The sequence below is a fragment of the Lissotriton vulgaris genome, chromosome 1_1 (assembly GCF_964263255.1).
Source record: "Lissotriton vulgaris chromosome 1_1, aLisVul1.2, whole genome shotgun sequence".
Classification (NCBI taxonomy): Eukaryota; Metazoa; Chordata; class Amphibia; order Caudata; family Salamandridae; genus Lissotriton; species Lissotriton vulgaris.
In genome coordinates this window covers 1,317,512,072-1,317,532,534 of record NC_141685.1, presented here as the reverse complement: position 1 = coordinate 1,317,532,534, position 20,463 = coordinate 1,317,512,072, and the positions used below count along the sequence as shown (strand labels likewise).

At 46.1% G+C, this 20,463-nt stretch overlaps 1 protein-coding gene across 2 annotated transcripts in view; it reads left to right on the top strand.

The window, feature by feature from the left end:
* The window catches only part of CSRNP2 (cysteine and serine rich nuclear protein 2), a 102,713-nt gene that overhangs the window by 38,347 nt on the left and 43,903 nt on the right, over positions 1 to 20,463 (top strand). For both annotated transcript variants that reach the window (XR_015309912.1, XM_086965806.1), the window contains exons 2-4: positions 3,553 to 3,659; positions 9,164 to 9,338; positions 17,882 to 18,141. Coding sequence is in view for 1 of the 2 variants with exons in the window: in XM_086965806.1 (XP_086821932.1) it covers positions 3,651 to 3,659; positions 9,164 to 9,338; positions 17,882 to 18,141 (444 nt within the window). In the remaining variant the exon portion in view is untranslated. The remainder of the gene's footprint in view (positions 1 to 3,552; positions 3,660 to 9,163; positions 9,339 to 17,881; positions 18,142 to 20,463) is intronic.

The following is a 20,463-nucleotide window of genomic DNA, read 5'->3' as shown; positions in this document are numbered from 1 at the left end:
CTCGCATTTGCAACTGACCGAAAGATAGATAGGAACGCTACTCTTCTCGACCAGTAAGTACCGTACCGCTTCCTTGTCTAACGCGTTAGCATAATAGACAGCGTGAGTGTGTGTTGTCTCGCGCATGGGACACTAAGATTATTGACTTATCCACAGGTGACTCAGGCGCTGCTGTCGAAGTGTTTAGAAGATGCCTGCATTACGTTTAGAAGTCGTTCCTGGTGCATCTGTTTGAAATTGAATTCGGATTGAATCACGTACTTTACGTTACCAGTAAGTACGATGTGGGTTCCCTAAGTTGATTAATGAAGTGAGTCAGTACTGCATACGTTTGGACCTAGATTACATGAGCTCAAAGTACTGAAATAGATATACTTGTTTACAGGTGACTTTGTCGCTGTTGAACCAACCTCCGCATTTACAACGTTGAGCTTAGACTCTTTTGAGAGTGGGCTATGTAAGTAATTCTTTGAAGTGATAGTTTCTCTACTCTATATCAGTTCCATACCGACATTTATGATCCATCATTTTATATTTGGTTTTTAGATTGGTTAAACTACTCAATTTATCCTAGTCTTCATCACCTCCGGCTGGAGGTCGATTGGTAAGATTTTTATCGTGTACATAGGTTTCTGTCACCAGTTCTTGCACTTGGCATAAGGGTTATCTTTTCTCACACTATGGTGGGTTTCATGATTTGTAAATAGTCCTTAATGTGGGTTTGGCACTTTATTTCCGGTGTTAAATGCTTAGATTGGATACTTTCTAGAGAATGTTTCTGTTGCTCTCCCCCTTGGGTGATTAGACGATACCTAGCAGGCAAGGTATAATTTGGTGTATCTATTTTTAGATATATACGGGCAACCAGTCCTGATGATGGTCCGATGGATTCTATGTAACCAACGAGGGACCGAAACGTCGACGCACGACACCACTTTATTTGTTTCATTGTTTGAATGTTTGTTACAATGAATGAATTTTGTTACAATTACTATTGTTTTGCATGGTAATGTGTTTCCTATGCTAAAAAACAAAAGGTGTCCAATACTACAATCAAAAGTGTATATATTGTGTAGTATTCCTTGTTGCCATAAAAAACTTTTTGATAAAAACAAAATAAAATAACAGTTCTTAAAACTTCAATTTCCTTGCTGCTTTATAAATTCATGATCACGGTTGTGACGGAAATTGAATGAAGAATATTGTGTAAATTAATTCCTACGGGGACAATTTGTAATTTTGTTATTTTAAAAAAGACAGCACGCAATTGGCCAAAGGCAGGCGCATTGCTCCGCTCATGACCTATTGGTGTCTGTTACACACAGCCGCGGCATCTGGTTTTAATGATAAACGTGTTTATAATTAGCGCGCGTTCTCTTTGCTGCCGCGCTCCCTCGCCCCCGCTCCTCTGTGGGGCCAAGACACCACTGGTTTCGATTCCATGCTTGTACTCTTTTCCCACCGTCTTCGCCCATCTTTTTCTCCCTCCCTCCCCTGCTTCCCCCCTCCCAGTCCTGCATGTTCCCACGCTGCTCTATCCTTTCTGGCCGTGGACCCCAGTCTCTCCCTTCTTCCTCAGTCCCAGGCCTTTGCATTGTGTGCTCAGGAAATGGCATCTAGGCGCGTGAGTGGGTTAAAGCGAGTTCCCACAGCATGGCCGGGGGGTGTTCCTCTGGGTAGGGGAAGGGTGGCCTTGCGAGGGAGTGTTTCCGACTCAGGGACTGACCTCACGCCTGAGACTTGGGCGGGCGACGGTGTCCGGAGTGCCGGTGGGTGGAGTGGAGCTCTCTGGTCACGGTGGGCCCCCAGCATCCCTCACGGACCAACGGTTGCCCCTTAGTGCCCTAGTGGAATGAGGACTTTTGCCCAACTGCTCAGCAGCGCCTTCCTATCGCACAGCCGAGGTAAGAGACCCGAGGGCCGAGGGGAAGTCAGGTGTCATGGTCTCACCTGTCACAGATCTCGCAGGCCACCCGGTGTGGCCACCACTTCCATCCCACCGGACACCTCGCAGCCTTGTGGTTGTATATAGCGCTATAGAGTTTTGTTTGTGGGCTGGTGGCACTTTCTCATGCTCTGTCTCCTTTTCTCCGCACCCAAATGTCTGGCCTACTACAAAGGATCTCAGGGATGTCCTGGATCAGCCATGCAGCTCACATCTGCTTTAGCTGCGCTCTACGTCCCTCCATTTTAGGTATCACTGGAATGTAACAAATTCAAACTGGATCTCAGTGATTATGGCCACATTTATCTCATATGCCTCATACACGCATCCTCTATACACCCACAAAGGCTCAATCATACACGTCCCACATGGTTTGACGAAGGAAACTGGTGCAGGGGACTGGCATACCAGCATCCTCCATTTAGTGAGTGTGACTGCCAGCAGCTTGCTGGACTGTAAAGGGCTGACAGTGAGAGTCACCTAGTCACCTCTTCCACCTTTCTATAAACTGGTCTAGTGAAACCATTGTATCTAAAAGAAGCATTTTCAATGCAATAGGTCTCGTTTTTGCAAGCGTTTAAGCTATTGGCACTGTAAATGACAGCGTCTTTCATGTGTTTTAAACCCAACCCATATATAAAAGGGATTGTTATTTTTAATGCCAATAGCTCAAACTGTCGCAAATGTGAGAGCACTTTAAAGTTGGCTGCGCCCCTTTCTTTAGACACTGCACACCATATTCAGGTTACACAGAGTAGCATTTAAACAAAGGGGCACTGATAATATTAAAGTGTAAGAGCATATGGTGCCTTTCAAACAAAGCAAAAATAAAATAATTTAGAAATGTCTGCTTGGCCGCTGCAGTGAAAGCAACCCACGCTATTAATTAATAAAATAAATAAGCGCGGCCACTAATGTGAAAGCGGCGCCTTTAAAATGAATAATTAAATAAGCTTGGTCGCTAAACTGAAAGCGGCTGGCGCCGTCAATAAAATAATTGAATAAGCGAGGCCGCTATAGTCAAAGTTGATCGCATAATAATTTAAATAAATGCAGTAGTCAAAGCCTGGGGCGTACTGCAATGTTGTGGGTGATCTAGGGTAAGAGCATTAAAGAAAATAGTGCTCACCAACTTCTATTGAACACCATGTAACAACACCAGTAAAAGTTCCAGTCGTTATGGGAGGTAACAAATGCAGACAAGGCGGTACCAAGGAGGGACTAACAATCCTACTAAGGACTCGGAAGCCAGCGTTTACGAAGGACAATGACACAATCCAATTAAAAATATAGGTGGTGAGTGGGCGGGGCTTCAAAGCCATTCTCCACGACTGTATACCTTGCAGCAGCGCATGCACTGCCCAGGCTCGACCTAAAAATGCATCCTGTGTCTCCCACTTGACCCAACTGTGCGTTCCTAGGGACAGTGGTTTATCTCTGTGCTTCACTTTATCCCATGTTGTGAATTTGTGTAGCACTTGAGTACAGGTTAACGCCCAGTATTCAGTGCTGTATGATAAACTGCACTTGTATATTTGCATATATTTTGTGCACGGAGTGGAATTGACGTAGGTGTGCATACTAAGGTCTACTTTGTTCCCTTAAAGGATTTGAACACCGTGACAGCCGTCACAGGGTCTGAGGTGCTCATGCTTTCTCGTAAAGCAAGCCAAACCTGCAGCTGCTGCCTGTGCACCAGGAATCCATGAGTCAGGTAAGTTGAGATACTGCATATTACAATAACATGTTTCTTATAACTGCCACCATCATGCCCGCAATCACATATAATTTTTTCATATTTGAGGAGAACAAAATTGACACAGTTTTCGAAATCCTATGGTCCTACAGTAGTTTGGCCCCAGTGACAGATGTTTTTGCTGTAGTTGTCTCTTTTGGTCCAGAGTGGTCAATGATGCAATGGCATTATGCTAACAGTGCTTTGTATACTTTGTTTGGTTACAGTTATTCTCGAAACCCACATACTCTGTTGCAGCCTTTTGATGCTAGGGCATCAGACAAGAGTGAAAAGACTGACTTCTAGCACAGGGTCTTCAAAGCTCTTCTAAATGAGTAATTCTAAGCGATCTCAGATTTGGACAATATGTTCGACATGTGTGGACCCCTTCAGCTGTATCACTGCGGAAGGGATGTACCTACACAGTGGGTCTTCTCTGTTTACGTTACTTCTGCTAGACCACTTATAAAGAGCTTGTGTACTCCTAGGAGTGTCCTTTCTGGTTGAAGGCTTGATGTGTAATGCGGAGCACCTTGCAACTATTGAGGCACATCATTGAGAACTCAGGTAAAGATTCTTACTCCTCTCTCCCTGACAGTGAAATGAAGCAGACAACAGTAAATACTCAAGATTAGAATCCTGACTTTCTGATTAATTAAAAATTCAGAAGCTTTCATGTCTTTTATAGACAAGATCTGCCCACGATAGTGGAACATATATTTGCACCTCACACCCAGTAGAACTTGTACCAGTGGGGACTAGCCTCTCACACCTGGCAGAACTTGTACCAGTGGGGACTAGCCCCTCACCCCCGGCAGAACTTTTACCTGTGGGGACTAGCCCCTCTCCCCCGGCAGAACTTGTACCAGTGGGGACTAGCCCCTCACCCCCGGCAGAACTTGTACCTGTGGGGACTAGCCCCTCACCCCCGGAAGAACTTGTATCAGTAAGGACTAGCCCCTCACGTCCGGCAGAACTTGTACCAGTGGGGACGAGCCCCTCACGCCTGGCAGAATCTTTACCAGTGGAGACTAGCCACTCACTCCCAGCAGAACTTGTACCAGTGGGGACTAGGCCCTCACGACCGGCAGAACTTGTACCTGTGGGGACTAGCCTGTCACGCCCAACAGAACTTGTACCAGTGGGAACTAGCCCCTCACGCCCGGCAGAACTTGTACCAGTGGGGACTAGCCCCTCACGCCCGGCAGAACCTGTACCAGTGGGGACTAGCCCCTCACGCCCAACAGAACTTGTACCAGTGGGGACTAGCCCCTCACGCCCGGCAGAACTTGTACCAGTGGGGACTAGCCCCTCACACCCGGCAGAACCTGTACCAGTGGGGACTAGCCCCTCACGCCTGGCAGAACCTGTACCAGTGGGGACTAGCCCCTCACACCTGGCAGAACAGGTCCTATTGGGGACTAGCCCCTGACGCCTGGCAGAACCTGTACCAGTGGGGACTAGCCCCTCACACCTGGCAGAACATGTCCTATTGGGGACTAGCCCCTCACGCCTGGCAGAACTTGGACCAGTGGGGACTAGCCCCTCACGCCAAGCAGAACTTGTACCAGTGGAGAGTAGAGGGTTAGAAGAGATCAGAGCTTTAATATTGAGAAAAGTTGAGAAACATACGGGGATATGGATCACACTGTTAATCAGACTGTTGTTAAACGTAGATAATTGCAGCAAACTTTGAGGCATGTGTGACTTTGACCTCTGCCACACCCACAGGTACTGAAGAAAAACTTGATATATATCTATACTCTTCCTATTTGCTAGAACCAGATTTCATTTTTTTGTAGTTGAAAATCAAATTAAAGGGAGTTGAAGCTGAATGTGCCATATCTGTGTAAGCCAATCTGTAAACCGGCTTGTAGCTCACTGCTTCATCACGGATTGCCGAATTTGTTGATAACAAGATTCCCATTCTTGTCAGTGTGGGTTCTGGGAACATTTTGGGAGGTACAGTAGGCAGGGATCCATGCGAGTCTGTGGTTGTTATTCTTGTCAAAGGATTCTCTGTGCAGTGAGTCATATGAAATGGAGTGGGAGCTGGTGGCCTCTGTAATACACCCCGTGGGTGTACTGCTGATTCATGGCCTCGGTGCTATTAATGAAAACCTTGTGTGAGGATGTGTACCAGTTCTTCTCTTGGTGATTCAAACCGCAGTACAGGCAATGTTATTAAAAAAATTAAACATCGTAGCAGGTTCTATTATTAGCATACCTTCTTCTTTATTTGTTCGTCCCTTAATTCTGCAATTTCTTTCCCACCGATATCCTGGCTCTCTGATTCTAGAACACACACACAGCTGGTCGACACATTTTTCAAACCGTTCGACTGCGTTGCCATGACCACCATTGCAGGAACCTTAAAGCTAATGGACTAATTTATGAAAGGGGCTGGATTTTGGTTGGGGAGGGGTGGTGGGCTGAGCGGGGGGGAGCATTTGAGGTCATTGTTTCCTGTTAAAATATAGAGCGGCACAGGTAGGCATGCCTACCTGCTGTAGGCTTCATTATAGGCTACAAAGTGTAGCTATGGCTCTTGATGTGTTTACCTTGCCTGTAATGGAAAAGTACTCCCCTGTGTCTCGAGGCAACTGAATTTCGCATATGGAGCCACGCATCCTAATGAGTTGAGAAATCACTGAATAAAAAAAAATCTAGCTATTTAAAAATCATTTTATCTTGGTACTTTGACACATCCATATGTGAAGTTGATCAACATTCTTTTGAGGAAGACTATAATCTGAGAAGGGCATAACCAAGAGAATTTACATGTATGTGTTCTAATCCTTGCATCACTTTTTTGAAGTAGCACAGTTTTGTTTTTATTCTCAGAGGTATTTAAAGCGGTCATTCACTCTAAGCCACATTGTAACAAAATGCTAGCCAATCTGCCATCCGGCTTATACTTCTTCCTAATTATTGTGGTATAGCTGCAAAATGACAACAAATCAGCAGCGCCACAAGACTTGCAAAGGATTGGCAAGCGTGCATTCATCATCAACAGTTCAAAAAACAGTTCCGAAAGTTACCATAACTGCTCGGTCTCGTCCGTGACACCTATTTCGCATTATGGAGTGGGTTAATTAAAACAATGACCAACATTGGATAACATCGCTTGATATCGAAAAAGCATTTGGTATACTAAGCTTGTCTTTTCTCTTTGGAGTGCTGGTCAAGGATGGGGGCTGGGTCAGGAATTCCGGGCGTTGGTTTCTCTGCTTTACACATACCCGTTAGCAATGGTACGAACAGGGGCAGAAATCTCAGACCCCCATAACAATAAGGAGAGGCACCAGGCAGGGGTGTCTCTTCTCCTCTAATTTGTATAATTTTTGCACTAGCTAAGGAACCCCTGGGGAGACCCACGAACTGTGCCCAAACACAGCCATCAGCAAAAGGCTGTTTCATGCATATATGGGGCACTAAGGCGTCAGATGAAGCAATCAAAGGAGTGGGGGGTGCAAATAAAGGACTGGTGGGAAAGGAAACTAGGGCGGGAATTTACACCATCTATGTGGAGAACGGTGCTTGGCTTCGGTAAAAGGGGTATCAATGAATGCCAGACTGCGCTAAACCCAAATTGACATAATTCATCACACATATCTCATACTGAATAGGGTTGGATGAATGTACCCCAGTTTGTTAACCGCATTCCTGTGATGTGCGGAGCAGGAAGTAGACTTCCTGCATATGATGCGGTAATGCCTGGTGATAATCTGGTGCTGGAGGGATGTACTTCAATACATAGGGGAGCTAATCAATGCCCTCCTACCTCTTGACTCCATTCCGAGCCAAATAGACGTGTGCCCAGTGTCCGAAAATGCCAGCACGTATATAGATTTGCAAGTCTGGTCCTGATATTGGCCAAGTTCAGAATCACCATGGCCTGGTAGTCCCTAGTGGCACCCCCGTTACAAAAGGGAAAATCCGACTTGCGGAAATAGTGGTCAGATCAGACATATGGAGACAAAAGAAAGGGGACGGGGCGTATGAGAAATCGGATGATTTAATTGAAAAGCTGATAAGTAAATCGCATGACCGATCCCAGTGGGAGGACGCAGTCTCTCACTTATTTGGTTGGCTAGGGAGTGGGGCAAGAGTGGGCAGGACACTATCCGCGCAGCTCAGTTGAGGTGGTGTTATGTTGATTTGTATAGTACACTAATATCCCCCAGAGGGTATCCAGGCGCTTGGGCAAGGTGTGTAGGTGTTTGGTTCCAAGGTGCTTATATCAAGGGCCAGGTCTTCAGCTTCATGCAGCACTTAAGAAATGTGGAGGAGGATCTGATGTGTTGAGAGAGGTTTTGTGCCTGGTCTTGGGAGTTAATGTAGAATAATAGGATACCTCCAGTTTTACTTTTGCAGATGCGAGCAGTGTGAAGAAGTGATGTACAAATGTAAATGTAAATGTACAGGAATTTATATAGCGCAAATCACCGAGCGGTCTCTAAGCGCTTGCTTAGGGAACCCGTCCTGGTATTCCCCTGTGAGATAACCCTGGCAGGGTATCCGCAAGGTGAAAGCCAGGCATCCCGCTGCGAGGGGCCGTTGTGGAGATTAAGCAAGCTATTGCCCAGAGTCGCAGAGTGTGAACCCGTGAATCGAGTAGGCACTGGAGCGAGAATTGTCAAGTCCATGGACATTTTAGGACTCAAGACCCCGCCGAGCTGGGAATTGAACCCTGGTCCTGGGCTGACCTCTGCTTCCAGGTCTGCCTCCTCTAACCAGTGAGCCACACTTCCCCACCTCTAACTAATCACTATCGTAGCATCCCTCCCCGCTCACCACACCCACCCCCTTCTCCCATTCTTGGAGTTGAGACAAACGGTGGTTATGTATGTGTGCCTCGACTATCCTACCTTCAGCATATATTGTGGAATTCAAATGTACCCTACCCCATTAAGTTAGATTTTATTGTGCCAAGACTGTTTTGTAGATGTAGAGCTTAAAGATGCCAGATACCATCCTGATGCAGTGATCTTTTTTAAGTACATAACAGGTTGTGCAAAAAATTGATGTACTATTTATGTATAGTGCCTGCATGAAATTGTGAGCACATGGTATCGTCTTCTAAATCTTCATGTCTTGACGAACGTTGGGTGCCAATACCTTATTATTTTGTGTTATGTACCTAAGACAATGAAGAAAGACTTACAAAAAAAAAAGCTAGGTCTCGTTCTTCTAACTCTTATGCAGGTTGCCAGCTTGGTTAGTTCTGAGGCTAGGCTTTTGAAAAAGAAGAAAGGAGAGTCACTGTTTAGGATCATAGGTTTCACAAGGCAAAGGAAAAGGGATGGTCTTTGTATGTAAACTGGCAGATTTTCTGTTAAGCGTCCACGGATCGATAATTCACATAATATATGAGAAAAAATGTCAGCAGGAAAACCAACAAATTCTCTGTGTGCTCTAAAGAATGTGTGACTCTGTTGTAGGGTGAAATTGACATTTTCCTCTTGCCTTTCTGTTTCCAGTCCATCTTGGGACAAATGGATGCGGTCACGAGTGCAAGCCTCAAGAGAAAGTTTGAAGAGGTGGATGTGGGGTCCCCTATCTCCACCCCCAAAGACTCTGACGATGAGATCTCAAACAGTGACAGTGCCGACAGCTGCGATAGCCTCAACCCTCCCACCACTACCTCACTTATCCGTGAGTACTCTGTTGTGCTATCCCGGCTACTTGAACTGTTGTGCAGTGTTTGGACTGGGTGCCTTACGTGCTATTTGTCTCCCCAAGAGCACCACGATGTGCTCTGCCTTATCTCAGAAGTGCAGACTTTTGTTGATTCTTCTGGCTAAGGCGGTCAAACCACTGTATACAACAATCCCACACTTAAAATGTTAGCCTTATTTATTTCCTCCGTCAGTCTATCACCCAGTTAGTTTGCATCCTTTTGATTCAATAAATTAGACTGGTTCTAGTAGGCCAGTGGCTCTGCAGTACTAGCTTGCAGTCTAGGCTGTTACAAAAAGGTGCATAGGGATTTCACATGGGCAGACCCCAGTTTAAACTATGGGAGTGTGTTCATGTTGCTGACAGAAGACTTGGAAGATAAAACTTCATGCTTATAAAACTGCATATTCTCATGCAATTAAAATGTTTTGGGGAAAAGACACATGGATTGTGTGCTCTGTGTAAATAATAAAAGGAATCGTATATTTCAGTTGTAAATTGTGCAGGGGATAGTTTTACATTCTCTATAGTTAGTCTAACCATGGTTACTTACGTGTTTGTTGGGTGGAATGTGTAAAAGACCGGCATATATGAAATATGATTATCTAGTTTGTACCGTTATGATCTACAGTGAGAGCTCACTTCATAGATTTTCCCAAACAGTAATTTTAAGGTGATAACTTTGACATCAGTGCCATTAGTTAAGCAAGTCTGCGCCGTCTCCACCACCTGATTCCTCACGCTCTGCATGCTCAGGAAGGTTTTCAGATGGCTCCCAACCAAAACCAGGCGAAATGTAACACAGGCTCTCATCACCAGCAGACTCGACTGCGGGAAATTCCTCTACGTAGGAATAACTGCCCAACTCATGAGGCAACTCTTCTGGACCCCGACTGCTACCGCCAACCCACCTTCCATTACCACTGAATTAATTGTGAAGAGGATTATTGTCCACTACCTTAGATGGCATAAAACAATTTGCAGTTTCAAGACTAGATGGTAGGATGACCATGTATGTAGGATAATCTGAGGTAAATATAATTGTTTGGTTGGATAGATGCACAGCAGATTTGTTGCACATGTGATTATGTTAGGTTTAGTTGATTATTATGGTGCACCAGAAGGTGGCGCCGAGGGTCCAACGGCGTCTAGAACATAAGTTGAAAAAGTGATACTAGAGGTTCTCTAGAGTCATCCCTTTATGGGCACACATTTTGTTGTCTTTTCCACAAAAAGAAAGACTTCCACTCTGTTGATTCAATGGTTTGCAGATAATTTATTTCATTAGCACTTTGGCTTAATTTCGAGCACACAGAAAGGCATGTAAGGGACGTTTTCATTTTCATTTCAATGTTCACCTTGAATGCACACCCTTATTATGTTTGTTTGTAAGCTTGCCCCAGTATTGGAACTTTCATAGATTCCCATGCTTTGTATCATTCCCCGTCGTCGGAATGGGAGCCTCGGTAAATAGTAAAAAACTATAGTAGTAAGCACAAAGTGAAAAATAGGCCTAGGCCTCATCTCATTTTGTAGCTTATCCACCTCCTTATGTAAAAGAGACCAAATTTCTGCAGCAGCCAATCAGAGCAGCCTCACCCCATAGAACCTTCCTGAGAGAAGCTCAGAGCCTCAGATTTTCTACCGCACGTTGTGCAAGGGAGTCTCCATTGAGCTCTGCTCAGTTTTTCTTCAGTTTTTTCTTCAACTACTTGGATTTTTTCTCAGCATGTCGGAGAGGAAAGCCCTTTTTAGAGCCTGTGCCACCTGCTCTAAAAAGAGGTTGTTTGTCGAGGACAAACATGAGGATTGTATCTACTGTTTGTATCCGGACCATAAACCAACAGGCTGTCCGATTTGCAGATCCTTCTCAGCCAAGACCTTGAGGGACAGGGAAGGACGTCTCCTCACATGGCTTCAGAAGATGAAGGACCGGAAAGACATTATCTCTTCGGACAGTGGGGGCTCCTCGTCTATGGTGTCATCCAGAAGGTCTCAAAAAAGGGGTAGGTCCCCCCTTTCTGCTTCAGACGAGTCCCGTCACAAGGCCTTACCAGGGACCTCTGACAGGTCCGACAGGCCGGCTGCCCAAAAATCTCCTCACCGAGGTGAAAAGGAGAGGCAGGGTAAGCCTGAGGAACAACTGGCCTCAAAAAAGGTGAGAAAGGCTTCTACAGTCTCTTCACCTTCCTCAGAGAAAGATTGTGGGGTCAAAAAGCCTTCAACCCCGGCTCAAGAGGTCGCTTCAGACAAGAAGCAGAAACCGTCGACGACTAAGCTCCCAGGTACGTCGTCTACGAGTGTTAAAAAGGACAGCTCTACAAGGGTTGCCTCGTCGACGGGCTCGTCGACGACGGCTGCGTCGACGCCTACACCGTCGACTGTTTTCAAGGCTCCGGAATCCTGCTCGTCGTCGACGAGAGTGACCACCTCCACGTCGACGACGATGTCTGCTAGGCTGCCGTCGACGGCGGTGTCGTCGACGAGAACGACTTCGACGACGACGATGTCGACGACGCCGGTTGCCATGTTGATGACGACGAGCTCGTCGACGGTCCCGTCGACGATACCACCATCGTCGACGATGAGCTTCACCTCGTCGACGACGCTATCCTCGACGACGAAGACAGTCTCTATGTCTACACTTCCACTGTTGCAGACCCAAAAGACCTTCCCGTCGACGACGGCCTCGTCGACGGCGGCCTCGTCGACGACGGCCTCGTCGACGACGACCTCGTCGACGATGGAAATGTCGGGAAAACATGTTTTTTCGCGGAAAAGGAAACAGATCACGCCAGAGATGACGTCTCCTCGCCAGGTTCAGAAGTTACCTCCAACCCTTCTATTGGATGATGACTCTGAGGAAGAGACTTTCAGTGAATTTGGGCAGGCCTATAGCCCTTCTGACCTTCAGGTTAAGGTGCAGGAATTTAGCTCTGAAGAGGAGCAGATGGAACGACAGCACTATGCCCCAGAGCATTATTATGAGGAGGAATGCACTGCTACCAGGCACGTGCCTCCACAACAACCTATGCGTCAGTTACCTGAGGGTATGGTGGCAATACCATCCACTTTAGTGGCGGATTTACAACTTATGTTGCGGGACTACAAGCAACGTTTCCCGGCGCCTTCGGAAGCCCAACAAGTGCGCCCCCCGACACCTCCGCCTCAGACATTACGTCCTGTGGCAGACCATTCTTTGCCCCTAAGAGAGCGTGCCACTGCGCTGGAAGTGCGCCCTCAAGAGGTAGTACAGGTGCAAGATGATGATGATGATGACGCTGCGTCTTCAGATGCGGACCAGCAAGCGGATCCTGATCAAGATCACCAGGCGCAATGGAATACTGCTGACCCTGTAGATCCGGACAACACCGACCCGGATAATATTACTTCGCCTCCAGCGGACGTTGGAGGGTTTCACAACTTAATGGACAGGGCATCCAAAAGATTTGGTCTCCCGGTGACCACAGTTCAATCGGATTGCTTTTTGTATGACTTTAAGGAACCATTCAGAAAGTCAGTGAGGTCCATTCCAATCATTGAGCATGTCTGGTCTGAGGGCTTGAAGGCTATGCATAATCCGGCCACAGTCCTCCCGGTACTTCCGAGACTAGAAAAGAAGTATAAGGCACCGGATGGCAGTCCGGCATGTTTACTTGGCCAACCGAAACCGGATTCGGTCATTTCGCAGGCTGCCCAGAGCAAGTCCAAGAATCCTTCTACGCCGATGACTACGCCGCCGGATAAGGAGGGCAGGCGCCTAGACAATGTGGGCAAGAGGTTTTCAGCTATGGCCAGTCTCCTGGTTAGGGCAGCCAATGCTTTAGCGATTCTGGGACGCTATGATCGACAAATGTGGTGCGATCTTGCTCCATTTGTAGACGAACTGCAGGATTCGTCTAAGGAGGAGGTGAAGATTTTGCTCGAAGGCGAACGGGCCTCTTCGGAGGTCATTGATGTGGCAATGGATATTGCAACCACCGCATTCCGAGCACTAGCCGGCTCGGCGGTTCTGCGACGCCAAGGGTGGTTAAAGGCCACATGGTTCAGGCAGGAGGTGCAGAATAAGATCTTGGATCTACCATATGACGGTGAGATGCTATTTGGCAAGCACGTCGATGAGGCCCTGCAAGGAATCAAAAAGGACACGGATACAGCTAAGTCCTTGGGTACATTGCAGTATCGTAAGGTGCCCTTCAGAGGAGCTAGAGGTAGAGGTTTTTCTTCTTATCGTGGAGGCAATCAAAATCGCTATTCTTCTGGATCTCAGTCCAGCCAGACGTATAAGCCACAGTACTCTCAAAGGGGTTCTTTCTCTCGACAGCAGCCTAAAGGACGTCAGGGGCAGCAAAGGAGAGACAACACCAGGAAACAATAGCGGCCAGGTGGCTCTTTCCACTGTTCCTGTTCCCTCATTCACATCTGTGGGGGGCAGGATTTCCCATTGCCTACACAACTGGATGATTATTACATCGGATCAGTGGGTCCTCCAAATTGTCAGAGAAGGACACACATTGGAGTTTCAAGACCTTCCTCCAACAAGAGCGCCGGATGCCTTCCCTCCAAAACATCTCAGGCTCCTTCATCTCGAAGCCCACCAACTTTTCACCAAGGGGGCGGTAGAGCCTGTACCCCTTTCGCAGAAGGGGAAAGGGTTCTATTCCAGGTTCTTCCTGGTTCGGAAGACAAAGGACAAGTGGCGTCCAATTTTAGATCTACGGCAGCTCAACACTTATCTCGTGAAGTTGTCCTTCAGGATGGTCACTCTTCAGGACATTCTTCGTCTGCTCAATCCGGGGGATTGTATGGCGACCCTCGATTTGGAGGACGCCTACTTCCACGTTCCTATTCATCCAGCTCACAGGCAATATCTGCGTTTTACAGTGGGCAAGAGTCACTTTCAATTCAAGGTACTGCCATTTGGTCTCCGGTCCGCCCCACGGATCTTCACAAAGGTTCTAGCTCGAGTGGCAGCGTTTCTCAGAAAACAAGCTATTCAGGTGTTTCCATACCTGGACGATTGGCTGCTGAAAGCTCCATCTGTTCAAAAAGCGTCCAGTGCAGTCCGGACATGCAAGGATCTGTTCGAGCGACTAGGTCTTCGACTCAACAGAGAGAAATCGGTTCTATGCCCATCCAGGTCAGCAAGGTTCCTAGGAGCCATCCTGAACACGGACAGTTGCTTAGCCCTTCCATCGGAGGAACGCCAGACCAAACTAATGTGTTCAGCTCGTCTTCTCCAATCTCGAAAGACCCTGACAGTTCGCAAGTACAAATCACTTCTCGGATCGATTTCATCTTGCATTCCCTTAGTTCCGCACTGCAGGCTCAGGATGCGTCCACTACAAGAGCAACTGGACAGACAGTGGCGGCAGGTCACAGGATCCTTCGACGACAAGGTTGTCGTTACCAAGGAAATGAGAAAAGCAGTCAGCTGGTGGCTGAAAAAAGACAATCTTTCCAAGGGCTTATCGTTCCTCCTGCCTCCATCTCCCCTGATTGTAACAACGGATGCTTCCATGGAAGGATGGGGAGCGGTCCTCCAGGAGCTAAAGGTCAGCGGTCACTGGAATCCAGAGCAACGCAAGTTCCATATCAACCTCCTGGAACTTCTCGCTATCCGCTTGGCTCTTCAAGCTTTTCTTCCGAGGGTTCAAAACAGGGCAGTGCTGGTTCGTACGGACAACACTACGGCCATGCACTACATAAACAAACAGGGTGGCACAAGATCCTCCACCCTCTCCAAGGAAGCCCAAACGCTATGGAATTGGTTAATACAGAACAACGTCTCCCTCTCAGCGGAACATCTAGCGGGGACACTCAATGTCAAGGCGGACGCTTTGAGTCGTCAGAGGACAGTCTCTCACGAGTGGGAACTGGATCAGACCGTTCTGGAGGAACTCTTTGCTCGATGGGGGACACCATCCATCGACCTGTTTGCGACTCCCCAGAACGCCAAATGCCTGTCCTTCGCAAGCAGGGTTCACCATCGGGAATCCTTGGGGAATGCGCTTTTGATTGCCTGGTCAGGCGCCTTTGTTTACGCCTTTCCTCCCATTCCACTGATTCCGAAGTTGATCAGCAAACTCAAGGTGGAACCGTGCAGGATGATTCTGATCGCTCCAGCATGGCCCAGACAAGTTTGGTACTCAGAGCTTCTTCTCCTCTCCCAGGACCAGCCAGTTCTCCTACATCCTGTTCCAACTTTGCTAACAATGTCTCACGGTCAGGTTCTACATCCGGACTTGAAGTCCCTGCGATTGACAGCGTGGCTCCTGAGTTCAGAGAGTTCCAGGGTTTAGATCTCTCAAAAGAATGTAGAGACATTCTAGCTCAGGCTCGAGCCCCTAGTACCAACAAGACCTATCGAGCCAAATGGAAGAGATTCTGTGTTTGGTGCCAGAAGGAAGGTTTACACCCGTATACTTCTTCTCCACACAAGCTCTTGCCTTACATTCTTTAATTGGCGAAATCGGGATTGGCTCCATCATCGATAAAGGTCCATCTGGCAGCCATCTCTAGATTCCGACGTTCATCTTCAGGGCCTTCCCTATGGTCGGCAAGGATTGTCAAACAATTCCTGAAAGGTTTATTCAGGGTCTTTCCTCCAGTCCGGCCACCTCCTCCGACCTGGCACTTGAATCTGGTTTTGTCATCCCTCATGAAAGCCCCTTTTGAACCGGTGCATAAGTCTGACCTTAAATTTCTTTCCTGGAAGGTGGCTCTTCTCTTGGCCCTGACATCGGCTCGCAGAGTAAGTGAGATCCAGGCTTTCACGATTGAGGAACCTTTTCTCCAGTTTAAAAATAATGTGCTGATTCTACGGACGAATCCTAAATTTATCCCGAAAGTTCCTTCGGAATTCCACCTGAATGAACCCGTGGTCTTGAAACCATTTTTTCCAAAGCCTTCTTCACCTGCGGAAAGAACTCTGCACTCTCTGGACATTCACAGATGCCTGAAATTCTACCTGGAGCGAACGAAGCAGTTCAGGAAATCTTCACAGCTCTTTGTTTCCTTCAGTGCTCCACGCAAGGGTTGTGCAGTTTCTAAGGCTTGTATTTCCCGTTGGATTTCCAGTGCTATCCAATTTTGTCACCAGGCGGCTGGGAAACCTCTGCAGCGAGCAGTTCGTGCTCACTCTACCAGATCCATGGCTTCCTCTGCGGCGTTATTCGCAGGAGTCCCTCTCAAGGACATTTGCAGGGCGGCAACGTGGAGCAGTGTCCACACCTTCACCCGCCACTATTGTCTGGATTCTTCTGTGAAGGAGGATGCAGCAGTGGGCCAAGCAGTCCTGAGGAATCTTTTCCAATAAGTCGGTGAGCTTTCCTTTCTATCCCGCCTTCCTATTGCATATTTTGTATACTACATTATTGTCATATTTCATGATCCTATGTGTTCTACTGTTGTTTACAGATATGTGTCACATTTTCAGGTTCAGGTATGGCAAAATATGTTGTTCTTTACTGCTAGTTACTCTGATACAAAGCATGGGAATCTATGAAAGTTCCAATACTGGGGCAAGAAAACAAGTTACTTACCTGTAACTTTGGTTCCCCAGTATTGGTAACTTTCATAGATTCCCATGCGCCCACCCGCCTCCCCTGGGATAGCTCACTCTTCTGATCTTGGTGGATAGCTGTATACAACGGCTACGAAAATCTGAGGCTCTGAGCTTCTCTCAGGAAGGTTCTATGGGGTGAGGCTGCTCTGATTGGCTGCTGCAGAAATTTGGTCTCTTTTACATAAGGAGGTGGATAAGCTACAAAATGAGATGAGGCCTAGGCCTATTTTTCACTTTGTGCTTACTACTATAGTTTTTTACTATTTACCGAGGCTCCCATTCCGACGACGGGGAATGATACAAAGCATGGGAATCTATGAAAGTTACCAATACTGGGGAACCAAAGTTACAGGTAAGTAACTTGTTTTCTTGCTCACGTTTTTTGCTCATATTGCCTCATTTAATTTTCGTGATGTCACATTGCAATGATATTACTTATGATACAAATTGTTTTATACCACAATAACGGTACCCCATTCCGTTTTACAGTGTCAATTCCCTGATGAAGGGCATGACCCTAATGCCCGAAATGCATTGGATAGGATAAATGATGATGACATTGCCTGGGATAAAAACGTTTGTGAATATGTGAAAGGATAACAAACTATGCTCGAAATTAAGCCAAAGTGCTAATGAAATAAATTATCTGCAAACCATTGAATCAACAGAGTGGAAGTCTTTCTTTTTGTGGAAAAGACAACAAAATGTGTGCCCATAAAGGGATGACTCTAGAGAACCTCTAGTATCACTTTTTCAACGGATAATCTGAGGTAGCCAGAGTTCATGGTCTACACATCCATCATGAATGGGCTCTCAAGCCCCACTGCAAACTGCCCAAAACCCTTTACCCCCCCCCCTCTTTTCTTAAAAGCATTCAAGAAAGAAACTTGTTTGTGAGACTTTTCTAAGTAACAAAAATTTTTCTTGTTTGTCTTTCATTTCCTACATTCAGCAACTTCCATCTTGAAACGTCAAAAACTAATGAGAAGGAAAAATGTCCGTTTTGACCAAGTCACAGTATACTACTTTCCCCGGCGCCAGGGTTTTACCAGCGTGCCCAGCCAAGGAGGCAGCTCACTTGGTATGGCACAGCGCCACAATTCAATCCGACGGTATACACTTTGCGAGTTTGCACAGGAACAGGAAGTGAGTCACCGAGAGATCCTTCGTGGGCATCTCAAGGAGGAGAAACTGCGTACACGGAAACTGAGGGTATGTTTACACCGACAACCTTGCTTCATGTGGGAGGCAGTGGAATAAAGTCATCACGTGTAGGCTTTGCACACATCTCCTTTTTAGGATTTAGCCCCTATTTTTCTTCTTTGATTGTTAAACACAGTGCGTATCATGCTCCACAAATTCAACATATTTGAGAAAACGCATCATAAATTAAGTAAATTTTACATCCAATAATATGTTAATTGCATTTGGATACCTCGATACATAAACTGTGTAATGCAGATCTGACTTTATAAATATATTCCAGGTTACACAACATAATTTCAATATGTCATGATATCTCACACTAGAATTCAGTGTGTTCTCACCCATAACATACAGTAGTTTTATTTCTAAATACAGTAGTTTTATTCTTAATAGCACATCCGCAATTCCACATTGAGGAGAGCATTATATATAGCAAGGATAGAAAAATCTTTGAAACTTGTTGGTGTAGACCATTTATTTATTTACTATTTTTAACAAAAGAGCATGTACAGTTTGTGCGTTCTATCAGAATAAACCCACAGCTTATACAATTCATGTTTTAAAGAAAAAAGAATGCATCAGAAATGTGTTTCTAATGCTTTTTTCTTTGCTCAAAACTGCCACTTCTCCACATTTTGCTATTTTGCATGATGCCCTTTTTTAGTTTTTTTAGTCTCTTTTTGCTTTTGTTTAAAGTTACAATGTGAAATGTATAATTTGTTTTTAGTGTTTTCGATTTTTTAGATTTTTAAAATGCATACAGTTAATGTTTCTTTGAAAGACGTGGTGTTAATTATTCTGAAGTTATGCTCTGCATATCTCTAAGTCTTTTAAGATCGAAGCCTACCAGACAGAGCAGCTGTCTGATCTTTGCTAAAGACATCTTTGGGACAATCAGAAAGCTGACCTAGGAATGCATTCAACCCGTTGCTTCCCATTGGCTTTGTAACTCACCTAGATTTCTATTTGCTGGCTTTATTTGCTTTAGCTGTCTAGCTTGAGTTTGTTTACTGTATTCTTCAACAAACTCGCTTTCTATAAACAGGCCTTTAAATCTTGTTCTTGTCATATTTGCTGTGCATTCAAAGACAGAAGTCAAATGTCAAGCTCTCTCTTCTGAGGTAGCTTGGTGTTAACTTTTATTTCTCTGACTTCAAAGTGAGAGAATTTATGTGACAATCCTGCTGAGTATCCATGAAAGAGGAGAGGGTGTAGGGTGTTTTTTTTCTAACACACAACAAAAAAACTGTTCTGATGTTTCAGAACATATTAGAATCAGCACATTTTTATTGTAATTCTGAAGTGTGGTGGAAACTAATTTGAATACGATCAAAACACATCAATTCACTAGGTGATGGCATTTGCACACATTATCATTGCATGTAATTAAATCACATTTCAGTACAAATGTAATGTTCATTTCAATTGAAATTGTGTTGTCTGTAATAGCAGTGCTCAACCACATCATGCATACTCCACACCACTTCACTCCCTTCCACTACACACTCTTCCACTCTATGCCACGCCACTCCACACCCTTCCACTCTACGCCACGCCATTCAACGATATTCCACTCTGACATGCCACTCCACTCTACGTCCCTCCACTCTAAAGACACTATGGCACGCCACTCAACTCCACCACATTTCAATCTCCACCCCTCACTCTACGACATAAAACGCCACTCCATTCTATGCCAACCACACCACTTACCCCACTCCACCCCAATCTGTCCCTCTCCACTCTACTCCATTCTACCCCCACCCCACTACAATCTACACCACTTCACTCTACCCCAATCCACTCCACTACGATCCAATCTACCCAACTCCACTCGAATCTACCCAACTCCATGGCAAACGACCCAACTCCACTCCAATCTACCTCACTTAATCTAACCCAGTCATCCCCAGCCCAATCTACTGAACTCCACTCAAATCTACCGCACTCCACTCAAATCTATCCCACTCTGCTGCAGCCTACCCCACTCCGATCCACTTCAATGTACCCCACTCTCATCTACCTATCTACCCCACTCCAAACTACCCCACATCACCCTAATCTATCCTACCATTATCCACCCAATCTATCCCCGCTCTAACCTGCTCTACCCCTCTCCACCCCACTCTACCCTAATCTACTCCACTCCACCCTCAACTACCCCACCACACTAATCTACCCCAATCCTATCTACCTCCATGCCTCTGCACTCCACTCTTCCCCAATCTATCCCACTCCAATCTACTCCACTCTACCCCACTCAGCCCCACCCCATTCCAGTCTACCCCACTTCACCACAATCTACCCCAATTCAATCTACTCCATGCC